The sequence below is a fragment of the Neltuma alba genome, unplaced genomic scaffold (assembly GCF_004799145.2).
Source record: "Neltuma alba isolate B1F8T4 unplaced genomic scaffold, ASM479914v2 tig00013149_pilon, whole genome shotgun sequence".
In the NCBI taxonomy this organism is placed as follows: Eukaryota; Viridiplantae; Streptophyta; class Magnoliopsida; order Fabales; family Fabaceae; genus Neltuma; species Neltuma alba.
The window spans coordinates 16,249-38,892 of NW_021637462.1; the positions used below are offsets into that span (position 1 = coordinate 16,249).

The window sequence follows — 22,644 nt, forward strand, 5'->3', positions numbered from 1 at the left end:
AGTGGCAAAAAGTAGTGCAGAATCTGAATTAAGGGCACTAGCCCAAGGTATTATGGAAGGGTTGTGGATACGAAGGGTTGCTGAAGAAGCATATTTTGTAGTCAACTCACCACTGAAGTTTTATTGTGATAACAAGGCTGCTCTTAGTATGGCTCTAAATCCTGTCCAGCACAGCAGAACCAAGCATGTTGAGATAGATCGCCATTTTATAAGGGAGAAGGTAGAAGATGGTATTATTAGTCTGTCATATATTCCTACCAGGATGCAAATCGCAGATATTCTTACAAAAGGGCTAGCTGAAGATGTATTTAAGAAGTTTGTCAGCAAGTTGGACATGATGAGCATTTATGATCCAACTTGAGGGGGAGTGTGGTAAATATTATATTATCTGTAAATATCTGTAAATATTAGAATTAGAGGAGGATATCTCGGCTCATATAAGGGAAAACCTCCAATATCTGATTAAGATTTTATTTTCTCAATCCCACTGATTATGGTGGTAGATTTCCTCTGTACCCTATTTAAATTAACCGGTCATCACCGAGGGAAATACAACGGATTGGTTTTACTCTGTTTGTCCACAAATCTACGTGCTTGTTTCATCTCCCTTAAAGCTATAGGAGTTATTTGTGATAGGAAAGAACCTAATAAAGTGAAAGGGAAGTTTAATCGCACTGCTATAAGACCAACAGTGCTATATGGTAGGGAATATTAGGCTTTAAAGGGACATCATGAGTATAAAGTGGGGGCTAAAAGTGAAATGAGGATGTTGAGGTGGAGGTATGGCTATACAAGAAAAGAAAAGATATGTAATGAACATATACGCGGAAAAGTTGGAGTGTCTATTGAAGAGAAAACGGTAGAAAATCATTTGAGTTGGTTTGGTCATGTTCAAAGAAGGCATTTGGGTGTGTTTATGAGGAGGGTTGATCAAACAGTATGGGGTCTTATAATAAGAGATAGAGAAAGGTCAAAGAGAACACTCAATGAAGTTATTGAGTGAAATTTTTCTATTAACAATTTGTTGAAAGATTTGATCTTTGATAGAACTTAATGGCATCATGTGATCTATATAGCTAATCTTACTTGGTGGGATAAGGCCTTATTGTTGCAGCTGCTTGTTTCATCTCTATTACCCATGTTAAACCTAATTCTTCAATCAATCCCCCCTATTTCACATTGTCAAATGCAGCAGCCAAACCCCTTTCCTTCTCTTTGTTGACATCAAGCTAGCTTCTAACTCCACGGCACTGATGCCTAACTCATCAGGGCTGTCATTTCTCAGTCTTACAAAAATTTCTATTCTCAAATGCAACGTTGTCATCTCTATTGAAGACACCAACAGCAAAGGCTCCAGTTGCATCAATGAAGCTGGCAGATTGCCAGGCCGGGCTTGAGGTTGGTGCCCAATACGGCCTGGGCTTACCTTTGTGCACCTCTAACTGAATAACAATGCTAATACAAGTTAGAGGCAGATTGTTATCTTGATAAGGGTGAAATCATTGATTTATTGAAAAGTTGATTTGTTTAGGTCAACAATAGCAGGTCTGTGGTCCAGGTTCAAGGGAATAGGTGTTGGGAATTTGGGAAGTAATTTGCTGTCACTGGGTAAAAATATCCATTCACTCTCAAATTTCCCCCCTGAATAGGTAGTTCAGGATAGGAGGGCTGGGTTTTCTCGAAGGCGGCATTCTTAGTGACAGAATTTCTTTAAAGTTGGCGGGTAACATTGGTAGCCTTTTTGAGTAGGGAATAGCTGGGGAATATGCCTTTGATGGAAATTTCAATGTCTTGTTTTGCTTCTAAAATTTTCTTCTTCACCGAAGTGGATTATGCATGAACTCTGACGTGTGATTCTGGGACTGCTGAGATGTTGTATGGGTGTAGGGCTGACATATATCATGAAAGTTTTGATGTTGGTTTTAAGCTGATTTTCTGCCTTTTAAACTGGCACCTATTGTTATACTCAGTTCTAGTTTGGTGGAGCTTTCTACCTGGAGTAGTATTTTTTGTTCGTTTATTTGAGTTGACCTTTTTTTTTTTGGTGGCTCCCAAACAAACCAGTCCTTTTTGAAATAACATGCCGGTTGACATGATATTATATAAACTGACATCTTTTGCCATCATGATTTGTTATAGAGTGGTCTTTACTCAGTTAAGGTGACATTACTTAATTCTGATTTTTTTTTTTGCGCTTGCAGTGCTTTCTATTACTAGGAAATTTGGTGCAGAACCTTGCTGAATTGGATCTTGATTGGATTGGACGCATGAAACTGGTAGATTGCATCTGTGATCTTGTTCTTCTAAGTCCCCAAATTGGTCAGGTGATTTTTCACACAACTAAGATACTCTTCATTTTCACGGAATTGCTGCCTGTGAGGAAGAACATGACAGACACAAAATTGAGGAGTTCATTGGAAGTTAAGCGAGAAGATGGAAATAATTTTGAAAAAAAAAAACAGAAAAATTTGTTGGGAATGAAACAGTAATCAAACAAGTGCATTACATACTAATATGTTTTTAATTGTCTTAGTTAATACATCATTGGAGGACAAAATATCCTTCAAATGCATCAAGATAACAACATAAGTAGAAAAAGAAACTGACATTAGCGAGAGCTTTTCAGTTGTTTCTGCTAATCCCCGAGGGACTTCTGCTGGGGGGGGGGGGGACCATTTGTTGAAACCCAAATGGCAGCTGAAAAATAATTCCATCAATAAGATGCAATGGAAGAAATTTCTGTCCAGACAATATACGCCGACAACCAAAAGATGCTAACAAGGCACTTTACTGACAGAGCTTTGCTCCTTGTTGGTGTCAAATTCCCTGAACGAGCTTGTTGAAAATGGGAAAATCCCACTTTTCATTAAACAGCACCCTGTCAACCCACATCCCAATGCAAGAAAAGGGGCTATTTGTCTATTTGTCTTTCAACTCGAATAATACTCAATCCATTTGGTAAATAGCCTTAGTGGATCTACAAGTCTGAGACATACTAAGATTTAAAATTATGATATTGAGATAAGCTTCAGGAGACTAATCTTGCAAGCTCATTAGAGATCAGAAGCAAAGATGCAATAGAGGGAGAGTAGCACATCTGTTATATTGTAACACATAAAATGTTACAAGTACCAGTATAGCCTATGTGCTTTATTTGAGATTCACTGGAGATTGGATTGCTGACTCTTGATTTCGCGACAATGTTTTTGGTGAAGGCAAAAGGTTTTTGCTGATTGTATGCTCGTAATTTATCCTCCTCACTTTAAATTTTCCTTCTACATAATAAAGCTTCCTTTTTATATAAAAAAATATTGTCTATTTATGCAAGTTGAAATACAGAAAATGCTGACTAGTTGCATAAACCTGTTTTGAGAATGCCGGCAACTTTGCATTGTATCCTCTGACTCTGAAGGTGATAGGTCATGAGAGGCTTCTGTAAAGAGTGAATTAATCTTCCCGCATCTTATTGGTGGAAACGCCTTTAAAATTCATGAGTATGGCATGGTTATGAAGCCACAAACACTACTATCATGTTCTACTCCCTTGAAGATTTGGCCACTATAATGCTCCACCCCAAAGAACTGGAGCATACTGTAGGCCATAGCCCCCAAAATCCCCAGCATTTGGCTTCCCTTGCTATGATATTTATCATATTATTGTATCACGAGAAACTGGTCCAAAGTTTACCAAGAGCTCCAAACAAATTTTTGAAAGGAAAGTTCTCAGCTAACAATGGAGAAATGAATAGTTTACTATTTTCAAACCAAATGTATGTGCCAATGGCATGTCAAGAGAAAGAGATGCGTGTCTGTAGCATGTCTCTTTACAATTCTATTTAGTATTGTTATCCAAACCAAAGACTCAACTTTAGAGGGAGATTGTAGTACACTAATTGGGATTTATTTGCCTCGTTTCTGATCTTAATGCTTCTACATCTCTTGTTTTGACATTGTTTAGTGTTGCCTATCCTGGCAGACAATGATAGAGAGGTTGCTTATGATGCTCCAAGACATGGATTTTCGAGTAAGGTTATTCTTGGCAAGAAGGATTGGTGTTCTTTTCCAGACATGGAGTGGTCATGAAGAGCTATTCCAGGACATTTGGTGGGTTGCATTTAAAACTCTATATATGATATCAAGTATTAGTATGATGTTCATCAAGACAATCTTTTAATGGAAAGGTCATTGATAATAGTTGTTTATGTTTTGCTTATTGTTCTTAGTTCTTTGTTAAGATTTTTTTTGAGTACGTGGGATTATTGGAGCTTTTTTCGGTGGGTTTTTCCTTTAGTCATTGCGGAGATTATTTTCCCTTTCACTGGTGTCTGGTTTGTGCCCAGGTGGAACGCCTGGAATTTTCTCTTAAACAACCATTTTTCATAAAATGATATTTATTGTCACCTTGTGGTTATTTTGCCAGTTCAAATTTTGGTTTTCCATTGGTGATTTATTCGAAAGGAAAAATTGTCACAGCAAAGGAGGTACTGGCTGCTGGTTGTCAGTCTGAAACTGCAGTGGAAACCGTCATCCTTACTCTCATGCATCTTGCTTTGCAAAGTGACAAGATAGAATTGGAGGTAACTTGTGAATTGTAATATTTGATTTTGTTGAAGTATAAAAATTTTACCCCATCTTTTATTGCTGTAAATAGATTGGAAGTTAAGGGCATTATAGCGTATTTATCTAATCTCTAGGGACATTTTTTGTGATAGCCCCTTGCCTCATGCCCATAAATAGAGGCCTCCCTATTTGTAAGTTATGTGAACATCTGTCTGTTCTGGGATAATACAAATTCTGCAACTCTTCCTGATCAATTTTCTAGCGATTTTTCTTTTCTTATTCACATTGTGCCTTCTTGGGAGTGCATCTCGTTGACAGTTACTTTGGTGCAGGGAGCAAATTGTGTTTTTCTTGTTTTATGATTCTTTACCGTTTGGGGTTCCTTGTCATATGTTGCAGTCTTTGGAGAGGCTATTATTAGTATGCTTACTTCTTTGGGGACATGCTTTCCTTCGTTGTAATTATTTGGTGATTCCTGGTGGCATATGCAGGCCGTGTTTATGATATGTGTGGTTTCAGCCATGGACCCTTATCATAGGTAAAAGAATTTCCTCATTATCATGTTGAAAATTTAGCACTGGTTACTTATGTCAGCCTTGTTCTTTAGGGAATTGGTGTGCGCCATACTCGACAATCTTTCTAAAGAACTCCAGTACCTGACTAGAACGAAGGTAATTGTTCTGTTTGTCTTTCATGTTTTTAATCTGAAATGTCAAATGACCATTGAAGGTTGCAAAGTAATCATAATTTTTATGGGATACTTTTGTTTTGATAGGCCTTATGTACCAGATGCGTAGTTTTGCTAAATGTCATTATCGACCGCTCAACTTGAAAAATATTCAGGCTTGCTTAAACTGTTTAGATAAGTAACTTGGATCTTACACCCTAGCAAACTACGTCTTGAGTTAAGAGCTTAACTTTTTTTTTTTTTTTTTGGTCAAAGAGTTAGGAGCTTAACTTTTAAACCGTCAAAATTGAAGATTTTGACTGGATAGATATGTAGGATTTGAAGGATTGAAGACAGAGGGAAAATTTAAGGACTTACGCCCTGTCATTATTATTCTGATTGGAAGAAAGAGCAACCCCCCCCCCCCCCCGGGGGGGGGGGGTTCTTAAACCCATAAAACAGTAGAGACCACTGATTTGGAGAAGAGTGGATCTCAAAACTGAGTCTTGAGACAGGGTTGAGATCTGGATGATGATCGCCACTGTCGCAGTGGAAACTACAGGAGAAGATGAACTCGAACTCGAACTGAACTGAGGCAGAGAGCGAGCGCATACCCTCGTGCAGAAAACTATCTGGAATTCGCACCACGGACAGAATAGGCGATACTTTTGCGACGTGTAGTGGTACTTGCGAATTAGAAACACAATTCGCACACTCACGGGCGGAAGAGGTGAGGCGACGTACTTGTAAAGTGGAGAAGGACTAGCGACTTGCGGAGATGCACTGCGAACCGGGGCGAAAATGAATGATTTGACATGGCGACTTAGGCTGCAACACACAGTCGACTTCGAGTGAATAGAGAATGAGCGTCTCTTCCACAAATAGAAGAGGGCGACGTCGTCTGCAAGCCCATAAAGATTTGTGAGAGTCTGCAACTGCAGGGAACCCAGCGTTTACAAGCTCAGGGACGATGAATATCATAGATACGAGACAGTTTCAATCGTAGATGGAGTCGCAGTGGATGATCGACTTCAAGGAGACCAACGCACTAGGCTGACTGCGTCGCACACGAGAGAAGATCGGCTATTGGAGTCGAGTCCCACAGGTTATGTGCAGAACTGAGTCGAAACAGAGTCTGGGTCTCGAATAGATCAAGTCGAAACTCAGTCTCGGCCGCGGATGAACACAAGGCACGATCACGGCCACGGCAGAGGCGGTGACATGCGGACGCGATCTTAACTCCAGAGACTAGGGGACTAGAACGCGAGAGACCAATCGAGCGCACTCCACAGATAACTAACTAGGAGCGAAGTTGCTGACTTTGTGGCGACTTTGTCTTCTTAAGCTAATCTTATATTAAGGACGAAGATCGGACGTAGTAATTAATTCCAAACTTGATGCTCGCAATAAGTTCTGCCTGTAGAAGCCCTTTGACTCTCTCTCTCTCTCTCTCTCTCTTTAAAGTTTAAAGCGATTATGGGTACGCAAGACAGCAAATAATATTTAAACATCACACTATTCACTAGTATTACCTTCGGTCTTATATTATTTAATATAAGGATTAATTGACTTGAGTAAATTAAAAAAATCTGTAAAGTTAGTTATTTGTAATAAATATGTATTGTTTTTCTTAAAATACTTTTACTAATCATGTGTATTAGTTAGAGTTACTATTTAGTGGAATTTTTAATATCTATAACTATTATAAAGATTACTTTAAAAAAATAGATAAATATGAAAGATAAAATAGATTGAGATCTTATATTTATGATTAAATTAAAAATAAAACTAATTCTTATTAAGCACCGGGGTACAATAATTTAGTGCCCCACAAGAGCCAAATAGGAATACTAGGTAAGGAAATGGCAAACATATCAATTAAATAAGTAGATGCGAGGGTACAAACAGGAAACCACGATCACCAGCGAAAATAATCTTAGGGTGTGTTTGGGTGACACCCCAAACTATGGTTTGGGGAATAAATCACCCAAACACCCACCCAAAAACTAAAACCATGGTTTTGGGCCAAAATCATGGTTTTGGAAAAAGCAAAAAAATTTTGCTTTTAGAAAAAAATGGGAGAGTGTGAGAGCCTATAGGATATGTATCTTGTTATTTTTTTTATAAACATATTTTTTATAAACATATTTAATCTTATATTTTATAAATATATATACATATTAATTATTTATTAATTATATTATCTTATGTATTATTAATTAAAAAATATATTATTAATAATTTTATTCCTTCAAATTAAAATATATCATAAAATCTATTTTTCTGTAATTATTATATTAACTTATGTCTTTTTTTTAGTAATTTGTATATATAAAAAGTGCTTCTGATAACAACTATCCAAACACTCTCACTTCTCAGAATCACTTTTTTACAAAATCTATTCTTCACAGAATCTATTCTCTCCATAATCTATTTTTCAGAATCACTTTTTCAAACCACGGTTTGGTTTCATCCAAACACACCCTTAACTTTTCGAGCGAAGTTGTTGTCTTTTTCTTTTTAAGAGCACTTAAAATTGATGCACTAGGCCGGAGACCTTATCATGCTCAAACTGCAAAACAGTTAAAGAAATTTAATGGTTGTTTTCTTTCTTGGGATCCATATGCAGTACTTGGAGGAGCTTTTGGGACCTATCCTATTTTGTTGGGTTGCTTGTGGGGTCAGCTTAGTTGCACTTGTTGAGGTAATCTGCTCATTCTGGTTACTCTAAATAACCATCTTGGAAGCAGGATGTGAAATGATGGCTTTTTCATCATGATGATGATGATTCTTCTTCTTGTTGTTGTTATTATATGAGGCTTTGTTAGTATGTTGATACACTGCTGATGGCAGTTTATTTGTTTTTTCTAGTGGTTAGAAATCTGTGTACGTATTGACGACATTGTTTTATGTTCTGAGTTATTATATTTTATTATTATTGTTGAGGAGCGTGCATTGTCTTTCTTTTCTTTGTGTAATTTATTCCCAAAAAAAAATAAAATTCTGATGATATTTCTATGTGCCAGATTGTTGAACTAGAGGGGTGGGTAAAGCAAGTAACTGGATGCCTGATCATTATGACAGCAAATAACTTTTGAAATGAAGTAATAACAAGATGCATTGATAATCCCCATGAGGGGGAACACATACAATATAACAACATTAACAATGTGCCTTGTTCCACTAAGGTTAGTTATATGTGATGAATGTCAGAGTGAAAACATCCAGGAATGTTGCCATCAATCAATCCCTCGTGTTCTTTTTATTAATATTCAATAAAAGAATGATTACATAGATGGATAATGTAGATGATATGAGATGATATTGGATTTCTTGTTTTGTAAAATCTATCCTAGATACTTGAACTCTGACCCTTGTGGCGAGATCTTGTCATTTCTTGTATGTATGGGGGGAACATATACAATATGCTGGAACATTATTATATGGGGCCATGCCAACTTAGATAACGTTTTGTGGCTTCCACAATTGAATGAACGATCTGAGTGAAATTTCTTCATTATCCATAGCCATGCCAGCTTGTCTTAAGACCTTTGGCAATCATTTGATGTATTATGATGAACTTTTATTGGCGTAAAAACTGGTGCTTTGCAGGCAAGAAATCTTTTTGTGCCAGATGCTGAACCGGATCATTTTCTTCAGTATTGTTGTCATTGGCTTCTTCCCTCCTTCCTACTCCATGAAAACAGTTCTGACCTCAATTGGGTTGCCAAGGTATGAGCGGCTTTTGTGATATGTAGTCTATTTGGTATTGGTGAAGAAACTTATAATTCCCATTCAAAGTATAGAAATTGATTTGATGTCCTTTAGCTTATAGAATCGGCAAGGGCATGATGAAATATATTGCATTTTGTATGATTGCACATCGGGATGCTAAGAATTTCTTTTAATCATAGAAGTTTTCAACTCCGTATTATCTAATATTTTTGTGCTTTCCATTTTTTTCTCTGACACGGATTCTTTTTGCAGGTTACTTGTCAACCATTGACAGTTCTCATAAAAAATCATTTTGCGTCCATATTTTCAGTTTGTATGGCTTTGCATTGCAGCAAGAAGGCTGGATCAGAAAAGGGAATGCACGTACTTCAGAGCTCCATTCTGTATTTTGCTCAGATGTCTGAGGATGAACGGGACAATCTGATAAAGAGAAATATGGTCTGCTCCTCTGCCTTTTGCTTTAAATGCTGTTTTCCCTTAATCTACTCTCATATTCATATAATTTTTATAGGCTGGTGATTGCTTTTTTAAATGCGGAACACAATTCTAGCTTCCACTTCACGTCAATTAGTGTCAAGTTCTGCAGTTTGTTAGCATCTATTGACATTTATATGTATTAACAATATTGTCTTTGTCAAATGAATTTATTTAAATTGTCATTTTCTTCCATTGTATCATCCTGCATCTTTTGTACTTGTAGGTATCTATCGTCAGCAACATTTTATCTTTGTCCTCTTGTTCACCAGACCCTGTAGTACCTTTCTTTTCCAGAGAGATTGTGTCAAATGCAATTCAAACTGTTGTTGATGGTTTCATTGAGATGTGAGTTTTATTACTTGCCAGTGTACATCTTCAGTGCGAGTTTAGAGCTTCTATCTTGACATGATATTATATAACGATGTAGGGTTGACAATCATACAAATGCTGGCATTGCTGACAAGATTAACATTTTCCGTCCTGATAGAGTTTTCATGGTGATTTACTAATATATGAGAGTCAGGTTTTCAGTTCTTGTACTTTTCTTTTTGTTCCTGGCGTTATATAATGAATCCTGATATTTTTATCTGCAGTTTATGGTAGAAATTCATTATAAAATTGCAGCAGCAATTCATCATAGGCATAAGTGCCATCGTCTTGCTGGAATCGAGGTGCTTATAAATATTCTTGCTCATAGAGCTGCTGTTCCAAGCACAACCTTGTAAGTTGAATGGCAAGAGACCTCAGATGTTACACGATTAAAAGTTGTATACATGCAATCTGGTTTGTTTGCTTGATTGATATGGTTGTCATTTCAATTCTAGCATCTTTTAGCAGTGTGAAAACTCTTATGTCGTGCGTATGTGGGATAGTGTTAGGAAGCCTTAGAAGTCAGTTGGAAGAAAAAATGACGTTTGACATGGCTTTAAGGGTAATTAACCTTTTGCCCATAAGCCTGTTTAAAGTTGGAGCAACTATTTTTGGCTTCGGGTTTTTGGCTCTTCAAATTTGAACATTCTAAAACTGACTTTTCAATATATCATCCAAAGAATTTTCTACCAAACTGGCATTTTTATAAAAGCCTGTCCAAATATAAATCATATCATACTAATTACTCCAACTTCAGTTTGCAAAAGTCAGTAAGGATAAACGTTACTCTTGCTGATATTAATACAAACAAGCCTGTAAACATTGTACTTACTCTCCATTAATATTCATGATCTCACAATGTTTCCAAGAGCGAAGATTACTGCAGCAGTTTATTTTTGTCATGTCAGTAAGGCAACGTGGAGAACCAAAAAGAGTGCAAGTGCAATTTCAAATAGCAGATTGTCACCTAGCATAATAACTTGAGCTGAGGACATGGTCAGTCTAGATTCTATTAGGGCAAATCTAACTTTATTTCCGTAATTCTTATGGGCAGCAGGACCTTAGTTTATAAATGAAGAACTATTGTCCACTAAACCACCTTTATTACCTGTCAGTAACTTCAATGTCTGGACCACTGTTACCTTACCGTTCTAGCCTGAGTTTTTCTTTTGTATGTGCTGTACTTATTCTCCTCTCATATTTGTAACCTTAAGACATTCACAAGATGTAAGGTTATTCTAGCAATTTATCTGTCATGCAATTAAGTTAACCTTGAGAACCTAAAAAATTTGCTATGTTCAACTTGTACTTTCATATATTAAATTGTCACCTAGTACAATGAATGAGTTAGGAACGTGGTTAGTCTCGATATTAACATACAATTAGCTGTGAAGTTCCTTTATGTTATGACTCTTACACTCTGTAATTTTAGTGCAGATTATTGTTCAATTAATAAAATTACCAAAAGAATCTAGTGGCTTTGGATCCTTGGAACTTTTATAATTATTGTCTAATGATGGCATTGTATTGCTGCTCACCTAGCCTGTCGTCCTTAATTGGGTGAGTTGGGTAGTCCATTTGTTGGCCTAGCCTTTGCCTAGACATGTCATAAGGTGCATGAGGTGTGTTTTGACACATCTTCATAAAGTTTTATAATCAAATTTTAAATATCAGTTTAAGTTTTATATTTTATGCTGTGGCTTCATTATGCTGTGGCCTCATTATTTCTCATTTACATTGCTTAAATTGGGTAAATGCAGTTATGTTTTCAACTTGGTGGGGCCATTTATTAGCTGTCCTGCTTTACAAGAGCAATGTGTGTGTATAATTCATGCATTATTGGTACGTTTACGAAAGAATCCATCTCCTGAAATCACCTGTGTGCTTGGGGAACAACTACAGGTATCTATTTACGACTCATTTTCCCTGTACTTTCCCTGTATTGTTTCCCTATTTAACCTATTTTTTCCTCTTTGTTTTCTATCTAGTTTCTGGTTTCCAAGTTAGTGGCAAGTTGTATTCCTTATGAAACCAAAGAAGGATGTCCTAGCACTAAATCATCACAAGTTCTATCTCTTCTCCGTATGTTAACTGTGGATTCTGATCCTTCAATGTATGATTATATCAGAGTGAGTTTCTGGCATTTAACTTGTATCTGCCATGGTGTGGTTATATTTTATTATGCCATGTGGATTATTGAGAATATATCCGTTACAGGAATTGGAATCCTTCCCTGAATTAGGAATCTTCGATGAGATAAGGCAATTCCATGAAGGATTATGCCTTGCTTACTCTTTTGGGGACCTGTTATTGAAGGTCAATGTTTTTCCTATCCCAACCCATTTTTATGGTTATGATGTGAAGTATAAAGTTTGATGCTAACTCTATTTTAATTTCTCATGTGGGCTATCTGTTTTCAGTTTGTGAAGAGGTCATGCTTTCTTCCACCAAGGATACTTTTCTCAAGGTGATTCACTTTCTTAGCTAGGGGTGAGTATTCAGTTTTTCGGTTCGGTTATTGGTGATAACCGAATAGAGCAAATTTTAAACACCGAACCGAAACTGATAACTGAACTAACTGATTAACCGAAATATATAAATATGAAAGTGATTTTAAATTAATAATAATAAAAAGACACAATTACAACCATTAATTAATAAATATTTCATCATTTAATGTGATTTATTACAATAATATTTATTATAACCATATTTATTGAATATAAATATATTTAAAGAGTTCACATAAACCCATATCTATATTTATTATAATAATATTTATTAAATATAAATATATAATATATTCATTTCGGTTTTTTCGGTTATAAACGAATTTTTTTTCCTACTAACCGAACCAAACACCGAAACCGAATTACTACAAAAATAAAAACCGAATATGTAACCGAAAACCAAACCGAAAAACCAAAATTAAATTCGCTTCGGTTCGGTTTTCGGTTACGGTTTGGTTTTGCTCACTCCTATTCTTAGCATTCCCAGGACATTTAAGTAAACTTACTGGGGGATGTGAACCTTGCTGGGTGGGGGTTAGGGTTCCTCTGCCTGAAATTAGGACAGGGGGAGACTGCCCCCTTTTCTGCCCCCACAGATAAAGGACTTTGAATGCAACCCCTGGAAAGTTCATTCCCCACAGGACAAGTACCTTGACAACTGAAATCAAAGTTTCTGTGATTTAAAACTTCCTTCAAAAGTTTGTCTTTCTGAGGTGGTTGCTTCTTGAATTTGTTTCTCTCTTGTAGTCTTAAGGCATTGCACAGCAAGTTATTGGTTGAAGAAACTCTCATGAGAGGAGGAACTACTGAAGATTTTTCCAAAGACAGATATTGGCATGGTGATCGTGAAATTGTCCATGCAATCTGGAGACTTGTTCGCATGTGTAGTTCAAATGATGCAAGCTGTGTTCGAGAATTGGTGTCAGATTTCATATCCAGGGTATTCTTTTTTGTTTCCACATGTTTATGTTTGAAATCGATGATATATAGTTATCCCGTGTCAAGCCGACAAATTTTCCTCTTAAAAAAACACATTGTTGCTGCAGGTTGGTGCAGGGGACCCACATTCTGTTGTTTTCCATTTTCCTGGTGTGACCAGCCATATCCATGTTGGTAAATTAATGGATATCTGTGATAAAATGGAAACTGGTTCTAACATGGAGACATGCTTATCTGAAGAACTCCTGATTGTCCTTATGAAATTTCTAAAGAAGTATCTGATGGATGATTCTGTGAAGATTATTGATATGGCATCACAGACTCTTCGGGTATGTTCATATGACTGAAAAGACAAGTACTAATTAAGATTTTTCATGTAAAATTAAAATATGAAGCCATTTCAATGTATGATATATGCACTTTGGTAGGGCATCCGTGGAGTATTATTTTTGTTTGAATGTCATGTAAATATATACTTGTATCTTAATTTAAATTTGTGGTATTATATAGGCCTTAGCAGTTTACTGAATGTTTTTATTAATGAGAAAAACGCTTATTAAGTTTATCATACATGTTTTTGAGCTAAGTACTTTCTTCCAATTAGTTAATTGCAAAAAATCACATTCCTTGCTCCTTGCAACTCTAATTGTCTGTGCTGTTTTGGTTCAAGTTACCTAGCTCAAGTTATCTTGTGACATGACTTTTTCTTCCCTTTTCTGATAGGGAATCCTTTCCACTGAAAGAGGCCAGAGTGCTTTACGGTCTTTTGATTCCTATGAGAGTTCTCTGATTGAGGTAATTTTATAGTATATGTCGAAGTCAAGATTTTCCACATCAGGAGTCAGTGAAGCTTCTTCTTGCAAATTTTGCTTGGCCACAATTGCTAATCGCACACTGGATGCAATGTGGAAATGCATGAATATTTGGCATTAAAGTGAAATACTTGAGTGAAAATGTGAATGTGTGATCCTTATTATGTTTCTGATGAGGCATGATATTCATGGAATCTCTTCCCTTAATAACCCATGTGGCGTAAAAATACAGGTGCATTCCAAGGGTGTCAATATTGAACTTGTGGATAATTTCCTTTTGGACCTGGAAAAGAAGTCAGAAGGTATGCTTTATGAACTTTTGCGTGGATTGAGCAGTTATTGTGAATTCAAGAGTGGTTGAGTCTAAATGAATGCTTTTTTTATTGATCCTCACGAATACTGTAGGACGTGAGTCAACATCACGTGAGTTTTGTTCTGCTAATAATTGTTTCTCAACTCTGGATATACATTTTAACACTTAAAGGGGATTATAATATGCCTTCTGTAAGAACTTCATGGTGTTACGTTTGGGTGCAGAGGAGGCATAAGTGTGAAAATATCTTTGCTTTTGTTACTCCTTATTCTAAATATATATATTTTTACATAGGATATGACTAGGAGTTGATTATATAGCATTTATTAGGGTTTATTTTTCAGTTTCTTCCTCCATTTATATATGTATTTACTTTCAATTTGAGCAGGAGTGTTAGAGCACACATGGCATGGTCCTATGTTTAGCCTTTATATTATAATGCCTTACTATTTCATGGTCAACTATCTTCATTATGTGCTTGATTATTTTTGCTAATTTGGTGGACTTGTGTCTCCCTGTAATCATTGCTGTGATTATGGGATCAAAGGTGATTCTAATAATTGCATGTTCCCTATTTATATGCATTCAAGTTTAGAGAATAAGAAACATGATTTATTTTTACTTACTCTCTGTTTCATTCTTTTGCTGTTATGTTTCAGTATAAATAAAACATTTTCATACTTTCTTATGGTCCTACTCCTTAACTTCCCATTTTGTATTGATTAACTGTGTTGTGTGTTACATCAATTTCATCAGTTGAGGCAATTTCACTAGAGAAGTCTTCTGTGTGGTTGACGCATGGTAAATCTTTTGAGATGTGGATTTGCCCATTGGCATATTCGCTGATTTTCTACTGCAATGATGTGATACTGAGGTATTTACATAGATGGCTAATTGTTTAGAATTAAAGCGTTAGCAAACCTTTGTCTATGTCTTGTCTTCACATTTCCCCTTCTCATATTCCTGGGGCATTTTACTTCCAGGTTGTGTCAGGATATTGTATTTCTTAAAGCTGAAGTCGCTGAGCTTCTTTTGCCAAGTATTTTTGTCAATATTGCTGGAAGGAAGGATGTGGATATTGATCTTCACAAATTAATCTCTTTACAGGTAGTATTCCAGAGCTGTATTTCTTCCCCTTGCCCTTCTCCCAAACAGAAAGAGCTGATTGTGTCAGCACACTACATTATATTAGCAATGTTGAATGACTGAATTATATTCTTCTTTCCTCCTGCAATATTTGACTCTAAGGTGTTTGGCACACCTGTATTTATGTGGTTATTTTGGATTTCCTAGTTTCCATGGTGCTTGCTTTAGATGCCTGTATTTGGTCTAACACTTACTGTATATACTATCATGTCTCTCATCTTTTATGGTTAAAAGAATCTGCACCAAACATGGGAATTTTAGATACTCAATCATTATACTTGATAATGAAAGATGCCACTTTGAAATACTTGCATACATTTGCTCTCAACATAAAGTTCATATTCTTTAACATGATTATTTGCAAATAAATTTGGTGAATCTTTTGTGTGCTTGCAGTTGCGAGAGCATGTTTTTGCTGAGTCCAACAAGTTGACCAAATCGATTCAAGTATTATTAAATTGCCTTAATGAACTTCGCATCTCTCACGTTGCGGAAAGATCTTTTGTACAAACAAAGCGAGAAAATTCCAAGGTATTAACTATTCACGTTGCTTTTGGGATGTTCTACAATATACTTTTAACTTCTTAACCTATCCATATAAGACGTCTTATATTTTTTTAGGTAAATATTGTCAGATTATTATAATATGTAGATATAAACAATTTTCCCGATAAAGTATTTATGTACATTTTAACAACATCCGTACCCTGTGTGCCATGGTGGTTGGAGCCGTCACACTCACATTGTTGATTGGACTGATTACTATATAACATGCCTCAAATTCAACTCCAGGTTAAAACTGGATAAGATATTTCACCATGTTACCTGACTGTTTGGCTGAAGCTGTGGTTTGCTAATGCAGAGTTCAAAGACTTCAAGTTACAGCAACAAATCACGATTAACACCAGCGAAGGCAAGAGACCTTTCCATTGCGTCAAATGTATTGGCAAAGTCAGCATCCTCATGGGATAAGGTATAATCTTTCCTTCATTCTTGCCTGCATAGTGCATAGTTTTCATTGTTTACGCGAGATTTCTATATTATTATTATTATTATTATTATTATTATTATTATTATTATTATATTTGGCTTTTGGGAGCTCATATATTGTTTTGTCCTTATCTTCCCAGGTGTATTGGTTTTCCGTTGATTATCTTTTAGTTGCAAAGTCAGCAGTTGTAAGTTTCAGATTTCAATACTTCAGGCTTCTTCTGGAAGTTCCTTTGAATTATCCTCTTGCTCCTTCAAATTTTTTTTTTTCAAATTTTTTTTTAACATTATAACGACGCTCTTCTATTTCTGTTATAGAGTTGCGGATCATATTTTGCCTCTGTGATGTATGTGGAACATTGGTGTGAAGAGCAGTTCAAGGTTTTGTCTTTGGGGGGGCCAGATTTCTCCCACAAGAAAATGGTAGGTTGTACTAAATATTTATACCTGATGTTTTCCCCTACACAAGATAGGACAATCTGGTTTTGTTGTATTATGCTTCCTTTATTTAGTTTGTACACGGGAATTGGCCCCTATGTATATATATTATTTCGGCAACTATATTATATCTTTTCCTTATCGCCTTCCCGCATTTCAGTTGCCAGATCATATTGAAATACTTGTCTCAGCAGTCACTAGAATCAATGAACCTGATAGCTTATACGGAATTCTTCAGTCTCACAAGGTTAGTCTCTCTTTTTTACTGATTTATCTCTTAACTGAGTAGTGGATGGTATTCTTCTTTTAATTGGTATTTTGATGGTTATTTGAGTAGGATGGGAAACCCTCCCCTAAAAGCTAGTTAACCCACTTAAATACCTGATATGGCATCCGATGCTACTTTACAAGGGACCTAAGCATCTCATTATCTTAATCTTCATTAATTGGCCGTGAGGACCCTTCATAGGCAGTTTTTTCCAAGGCTGTGGACAACTAGGCTCCAGTACTAATTGATATTTACTCAAAATGGGGAATCCTCCTCTTAAAGCTAGCTATAGAGGCGGGAGAGTTCCCCTCATATTTCTAGGTGAAGAAACTGTTGCATTTACAGCATGTAACGCATAGTTAAATGCTGAGTTAACAAGGTTTTAGTATTTATTCAGTAAATTTTTTATTCTTTGAATTTTGGCCCCCCCCCCAAAAAAAGAAAACGAAGAAAAAAACATTCAACCACCAATCCTCTTAACAATGTTTTAGTATTTACATTGTGATTGCTCCCCCACGTTTTACCACATATTGAAAAGATTACAGCACCAGAAATTCTGTATAAGCCTGCTCACTCTTTCGAAAACCTACTCTACCTAACTTCTAAGAGAGGCAGACAATTTAGAATATACGATGGTGAGTTTCTAACTTACAAAGTGACATGGCTCAAACAATGGGACTAAATGTTGGATTAATAGGTCCCGTCATCAAACGTCACAGGTTTTTGTAGCTTTGAGCATTGCTGGCTACTGCAAAGTCCATAGTATGGTATTCATTGTAATATTTCAGCATTTTGTCTCACTCTGATTGGTCTTTTATATGATTTGATGGAAATAGCAGTTGAGTTCTCAAATCATCACTTTTGAGCATGAGGGAAACTGGGGAAAGGCCCTTGAATACTATGACTTGCTTGTAAGATCAGATATTTCAAAACTGGAGGATAGCAGTTTTTTTAGTTTGCCATCAGATCACACGCAAGCAGCAGGTTCTTCATCTATTTCCACAACGGTTGATCAGATAAGGCAATTCAAGCCTTACAAAGGGTTGATTAGATCGTTACAGCAGATTGGATGCACACATGTTCTGGACTTGTATTGCCAAGGGTTAACATCAAGGAATGACCAGCTTCAGCATGATTTAGAGTTTGCTGAATTGCAGTATGAGGCTGCTTGGCGTGCTGGGAATTGGGATTTCTCTTTACCATGTACAGGAACTTCTACTCCTTTAATGCAGAATACTAAATGCGATCATTTCAACGGCAGTCTACACAGGTAATAAGCATAAGAATCTATATAATGCACTTAAATGTTCAGCAGCAAGTTCTGAATTCTAAATTTCTTTTTTCTCGAAAAGTTGCCTGATTGCATCTGGCTACTCTTATGCTTAGTTGTTTGAGAGCACTCCAGGAGGGGGACTTGAGTGACTTCTGTAGAAAGTTGAAAGATTCAAAGCAGGTAATTTTGGTTTCCTCATTCTTTGTGCTTGTGGACTTCACGTAATTTCATAGTTTGTACACTTTTTTAGGAGCTTTTGTGGTCTGTTTCTCAAACAAGTGAAGAGAACACACAGTACATTTACTCAAATATAATGAAACTTCAGGTACCCGTTTATCTCGTCTCTTGATCCTTATCATGAAGTTTGTATTGCCTTTGGTTAGCAATCTCTTTAACTATTCAACTGCCTTGACGCTACGTAATAAGGGTTGGAGTTCATATTGCTGCAAGAAAAAGATGAGATGAGAGGCAGCTAATACCATAATTTATAACATTTCCTCTCAAGTAGGTTTAAATATTAATCTTCATTACCATTTCCAGGTCGGGTAAGGAACTTTAATGAAAATGACAGCTTGTTCTATAGTCTTAGTTCCTAACGTAGCTTGGAAAAACAAGTACTTATTGTAGCTTCTCATGAAACAAAGGACAGCTCATGGAGCGCTAGGTTTTAAGCTATGTGAATAGCAGCAGCATAGTCATCACACCGCACCCGTTTGTCAATTTTCCAATTAACCAATTTACATCTAACAAATGTGTAAATAACCTGCCCAATACGCACCAGAGAAACGGTATACCCTACAATGACCATGATCCACAAACAGTATCGCCATGTCTGTGAGCTTTTGTGAGGTAATTGATATGTACAAACAAGCTATTATCCTAATTTTAAAAGCTTATTTGATGCTTAAATATCTGTGAACAAATATATTGGCGCTTCATAGTTTTACTATTCCATGTCATGATTATTTGACAGATGCTTTATCATCTTGGCATGGCATGGGATTTACGTTGGAGATCATCTCAACATAAAAGTTCAAAGCTCTGTCTTGAAAAGCAAAGCGTGTCTCCTGAGCCTGCAATTCCTAGCATCGAACAGGTAATTAGACAATTAATGTGTCTGAAAGGAGGTTTTGTATTTCCACTTCTCTTTGGTCACATATAACACACGCAAACGATTATGCATTCCTTCCTTCTGTCTTTTCTTAGATTTCGATGTCTTACATTGTTTTTTCTCAACTAGTTGTCATGGCTGAATTTGGATTGGTGCTCAATTTTGGAACGGATGCAGCTGCATATGCATCTATTAGAACCTTTTATAGCATTTCGGCGGGTTCTATTTCAGATATTAAGTTGCAGAGATTATTCTTTACAACATCTTCTGCAATCTGCCTCCACTCTTCGAAAGGTACTTTTTAAGACTTAATTATCACAAGTCCTGGATTGATTCTGAAGCAAATAAGAGAAATGATTCTCCGATTTCTTAATTCTTTTGAATGGATGAATCTGCATATACATAGGAGATGCCTTGAAACAAATTGATAGCTACCTAAGTGGAATGGGGATCCCTATCCCAAAAGCTAGTTGTTGAGATGGGAGAATCAACCCATTTAAATACCCGTATTGAACATCCCATGTTACTCAATATGGTACTTAAGTATCCTGTACCACCAATTCTTCATCACAAATCTGCTAATGGATTCCATGAATTAATCAAGAACAGATGGCAAAAATAAAAGAGATAAATTCAGAAATAAAGCCTGGCATAAAAAGTGTGGATTTAAGGTCTGAATTCCTTTCATTCATGCATTTCTTAACTGGTATGATGCATATATACTCACCCTAAGCAAGAATCATGGATGACGATCACCTAAACCTGTGCTATACAATGAGGAAAACAAATACAAATCGGCCCCATATTGATTACAGGATTCTTTGAATAGTCGGCCCCATATTGATTACAGGATTCTTTGAATAGTTACACTTAGCTAGCGTATAATTACTAAAGGAAATTACAGGTCTGACTTGTTTAAAAAATAATCCGCAAGCTTTGCATGAAACATTTGCTTAATTAGGCCATAAGCAAGAGGATCATATTTGAATTTCAAGTGATAAATGAGGGGATCACAGCCAAGTTACAACAAGTTGTGTTTTCTGATTAGTTGTTCTGTTGCTCAGGGATCTAGGTTCTCTCAAGCAGCAGCTGCTTTGCATGAGTTTAAGTTCCTTTGTGTTGAAGCCAAAGGGGAATCTTCATCCATGTATTGGCTAGGAAGGGTAAGTAGCTAAGCATGGCATCTGGTGCATGTGTGACTTTGTGATGAAGGGTTTGAAACAGTCAGTTATTTTGTCTCCGAATTAAATGCTTCAGTGGGTGTCCAGGTGGATGGACAGAAAGCTGCTGGAAAGGATTTTATATTAATAGTGTGCGTGATTGACTATGGAACTTTGATTCAGAACTGTCAATTTCCCTTTAATTATTGGTCCTTTTATTTTATTTCTAATTATTATTTTCTTCTGTATTTGATTAGTTGATGTTGCCTATATTAACACCAAATGGAATTTTTCAGGTTTTTTCGTTCTGGTAGAAGCTATATTGATATCTCATCTATGTTCCATGGCAATGGATTTTAACAATATTAAATATTGAATTTATTTTGCAAAATTTTATTTCTTCTGCCATCTAGATTCTTTATATTTACAAATGTGAATCTATATAACATATATCCTGAGAACATAGCAGGAAAAGAGTTGATAGATGTGAAGGAGGGATGCAGACTTCACTCACTCATATTTTTTGACACTCTCTTAATATGTATGAATGCATCTGTACTGGCGAAAGCTTCTCTAGTTAGTAATACCATTGCTAACACTACTTTTGGGCAAGTTATCAACAAGAAGCAGAAAGGATACATGCATAAGTTAATGGCAGAAAACTAAATAGAATCCATAAAAAAAAATAAAAAAATGCGTGCGACTACAAAAATAATGAAAAATAATTGAATAATAATTGTATGTTGTGTCAGATTTTAATTTTTTATTTAATATATTGATTCATAAATATAGAAAATTCAGTTTAACCATTGTCTGTTAACTTATGCTTATGTCTGCTTGCTGATAATTTGCTCAAAAGTAGAGACAGCAATATGGTTATTGTAACTAGAGAAGCTTCAAAATTCACCTGCAGAAAAACGCAGGTATTATAATTATAATTTTTTTAAAAAAATTGACATACCTCCAAAAAATAATGAACCTTAATTGAATAGCGATTTTTATGGCAGTAGGAGATTTTAACTTTATGTACTATATTAATGTATTGATCGGTCCTCCTTATTGTATCTGAGTATTGTAGCTTCTTTATGGCAGCTTGAAGAAGCAAAGCTTTTGCGAGCTCAAGGTCAACATGAGATGGCTATCAACCTCGCAATGTATATTTCAGAGAACTATGGGTCTAATAACGAGGCTTCAGATGTATATCGGTTGATTGGGAAGTGGCTGGCAGAAACCAGATCTAGCAAGTTAGTGAACAAGTGTTCCGTTTGTGCATCATTGTCATACTAATTTTTATTTTTAGAAGCCTTAATTTACATTTTTTTTGTTTCACTGGCTGATGATTGCAGCTCTAGAACAATTTTAGAGAAGTATTTGAAAACTGCAGTCTCAATCACTGAGAAAGTGAACGCTACTGATAAGAAGTCCATTGAACGCAAGTGTCAGACTCATTTTCATCTTGCACATTATGCTGATGCGCTATTTAGGAGCCATGAAGAACGACTCAGCTCTAGTGAGTGGCAAGCAGCAATGCGGTTAAGGAAACACAAGGTACCATGCTCAGTGACCCAAATAGGCAGGCAGAAACTATTATGGAATATTTTGGGTGTCATTGTTATTACTTATGTGCAGAAAGTGGAGTTGGAGGCACTTGTAAAAAGAATAAGGAGCTCAAGAAAGGTAGTCCTAGGCCAGCTATCCATTTGTTCGCCTGGTGTTTTAAGGCTCTAACTCGTGTCACATAATTTAGGGGGAGAAGACTGACTGTTCCTTGAAGATAGTAGAACTGCAAAAGCAAGTAGCTATGGACGAGGAAGAGGCTCAGAAACTGCAGGTATTCATTGTTTGATCTATTATGATGGTTAACAGAGTCCTCAGAC

The 22,644-nt window shown here is 36.2% G+C and overlaps 1 protein-coding gene and 1 long non-coding RNA gene across 2 annotated transcripts in view; one reads left to right on the plus strand and one right to left on the minus strand.

Moving 5' to 3' along the window:
• Window positions 1-22,644, plus strand: part of LOC114734857 (serine/threonine-protein kinase ATM-like) — a 46,362-nt gene that overhangs the window by 15,249 nt on the left and 8,469 nt on the right. The window contains 36 exon segments of the mRNA XM_028922509.1: window positions 2,202-2,324; window positions 3,976-4,103; window positions 4,420-4,576; window positions 5,051-5,097; window positions 5,167-5,230; window positions 7,856-7,930; window positions 8,839-8,958; window positions 9,214-9,399; window positions 9,662-9,783; window positions 9,866-9,935; window positions 10,032-10,159; window positions 11,568-11,709; window positions 11,796-11,936; window positions 12,025-12,123; window positions 12,228-12,274; window positions 13,065-13,257; window positions 13,364-13,585; window positions 13,980-14,051; window positions 14,301-14,370; window positions 15,138-15,255; window positions 15,365-15,488; window positions 15,924-16,058; window positions 16,390-16,500; window positions 16,658-16,705; window positions 16,836-16,940; window positions 17,116-17,202; window positions 18,063-18,493; window positions 18,610-18,676; window positions 18,747-18,821; window positions 19,470-19,592; window positions 19,737-19,901; window positions 20,672-20,770; window positions 21,860-22,011; window positions 22,114-22,315; window positions 22,397-22,444; window positions 22,515-22,598. Of these exon segments, the coding sequence (XP_028778342.1) occupies window positions 2,202-2,324; window positions 3,976-4,103; window positions 4,420-4,576; window positions 5,051-5,097; window positions 5,167-5,230; window positions 7,856-7,930; window positions 8,839-8,958; window positions 9,214-9,399; window positions 9,662-9,783; window positions 9,866-9,935; window positions 10,032-10,159; window positions 11,568-11,709; window positions 11,796-11,936; window positions 12,025-12,123; window positions 12,228-12,274; window positions 13,065-13,257; window positions 13,364-13,585; window positions 13,980-14,051; window positions 14,301-14,370; window positions 15,138-15,255; window positions 15,365-15,488; window positions 15,924-16,058; window positions 16,390-16,500; window positions 16,658-16,705; window positions 16,836-16,940; window positions 17,116-17,202; window positions 18,063-18,493; window positions 18,610-18,676; window positions 18,747-18,821; window positions 19,470-19,592; window positions 19,737-19,901; window positions 20,672-20,770; window positions 21,860-22,011; window positions 22,114-22,315; window positions 22,397-22,444; window positions 22,515-22,598 (4,380 nt within the window).
• Window positions 2,452-3,766, minus strand: LOC114734861 (uncharacterized). Its single transcript, XR_003739214.1, has 2 exons — window positions 3,364-3,766; window positions 2,452-2,985 (listed from the first exon to the last, which is right to left on the minus strand). It is a non-coding gene; the product is annotated as an uncharacterized LOC114734861 (long non-coding RNA).